The sequence below is a fragment of the Arachis ipaensis genome, chromosome B9, assembly GCF_059453495.1.
Source record: "Arachis ipaensis isolate K30076 ecotype BB chromosome B9, ASM5945349v1, whole genome shotgun sequence".
Lineage (NCBI taxonomy): Eukaryota > Viridiplantae > Streptophyta > Magnoliopsida > Fabales > Fabaceae > Arachis > Arachis ipaensis.
Window position 1 is genome coordinate 149623732 of NC_142444.1, and position 1809 is coordinate 149625540.

A 1809-nucleotide genomic window follows, 5' to 3' on the forward strand; every position below is an offset into this window, starting at 1 on the left:
TTTTTTCTGCCTCTTTTTTTTTAGGCAAAGAAAAGGAAGGTACCCATAACTTTCTTGCCCTATTTATGCTCGACTCTTTTTAGGAGTTTGAAGGGTGGGACACTTCACTTTTTTGGAACTATTTTGTACTGCAAAAAAATTTTTTAAGATGCATCACTCACATTTTTTGAGTGTATGATTGCTAAAGCAGTTTTCTCATGTATTACAGGATGCTTGCAGAATAATATAACATAAACATTGGCTTTTGATAAAGAAGCCTTTTGGAATTGAAATTTGAACTACTAAAGCTGAAATTAGGCATAGTAATTCTTGACATACTTGAAATTGATGGGGCCAGTAGTTGTTCCATGATCTGGGTCCAGCAGGATACAGTGTCCATTGGGGTGTACTTCAGAAACAATGTAAGGACCCTCCTATTTAGGATCAACATCTGGCAGGAGAAAATCATCCTTAGGGCAAGCTTTGCTTAGATCTCTAAAATCCACGCAACACCGGATCTGCCCATTCTTCTTTTTCACTGGCACTATGTTGGCTAACCAAGAGGGGTGTTGTATTGGTTTGACAAACTTGGCTGCGAGTAACTTTTCGATTTCTTTCTTTACTTGAGCTTCTATTTCATTGGAGAATTTTCTAGGAGCTTGCTTGACAGGAGTTGCTCCTTTCCTCACGGCTAAATTGTGGGTCACCAGGTTTGGATCTAACCCTGGCATTTCATCATAGTTCCATGCGAACACATCTCTGAACTCTGTTAATAATGCTATCAAATCCCTTTTCTCCTTCTCCCCTAGAGCTTTGCACACGAACAAAGGCCTCGGGTGTTCTTCAGTCCCTAAATTAATCTCTTCTAACTCTTCCTCCTTCTGCTTTGCTTCATCTTGGAGTTGGAGAGGGGCATTTTCTATGTTACTTTGCAGATGTTCTTTTTCTTGTACACTTAGGATGTCGGGGCCAGGGGAGCTCTGGTAATTTTCCTCCTCTGAACCCCCGAGTTCCTATAGGATACACCACCGATATCCTCCACCTGGGAGAACTTCCTTACGAAGCCCTAGGTCTTCGATTGCTGTTGCTCGTTTTTTGGTGTTTTCTTTTGGTGCTTCCTCCATTAGGGTGTTCTTCCGTACTACTTTTTGTCTGGGTGTTCCGATGGCGCATTCCTGCACAGGCCTTATTTTGTTGACCCCTGGTAACGCAAGCTCTTCATAAAAACTCGCATCCACTAAATGTGCTTCTCCTGAATCAAATGGTGTTACAGTGGCTGAGATGCTAATATCCTTCCCTCTCCAGCTAGACTTTATGTATTGATGCCAACTTGAAGGAACGCACCGATGTAAATGAATCCATGGACGTTCCAGTAGGATGTGGTAGCTAGAGCTTCCATCCACCATATGAAACTTATTATTTGTCTTTATGGGACCAACCTCCAAGACAGCATTAACACACCCTCTAGATTTCACACCTACTCCATTAAAAGCATTGAGCCCTACTTGAGTAGGCCTTATCTGATCAGCAGAACCTCCCATTTCTAGAAATATATGAGTGGGTATGATGTTTACCCCTGATCCAGCATCCACCAAGGCCCTTCTGACCTTCATGCCTTCTACCACTGCTTCCACATACAATGGTTTATTATGATAGAACTCCCCATTAAATGATTCAGGGTTCCGAAACACCAGGGTGTTTGCATGGGCCTTTGCTAATCTTGTGAGCAGAGCGTTGATGCCCCTCAAAACTTTTTTCATGCTTCTGAATGACTCCTATTAGAGCTCTGGCCACCTCTTTCTGAATGTGGGGTTCTAAGCCAAGTTGGTT

General features: G+C 42.5%; 1 protein-coding gene across 1 annotated transcript; it reads right to left on the reverse strand.

Moving 5' to 3' along the window:
- Positions 1–413: 413 nt before the first annotated feature.
- LOC148546767 (uncharacterized) lies at positions 414–1592 on the reverse strand. The gene is made up of 2 exons (XM_088499346.1): positions 1125–1592; positions 414–992 (listed from the first exon to the last, which is right to left on the reverse strand). The coding sequence occupies exons 1-2, from the start codon at positions 1590–1592 to the stop codon at positions 414–416; spliced, it is 1047 nt and encodes a 348-aa protein (XP_088355472.1).
- Positions 1593–1809: the final 217 nt, after the last annotated feature.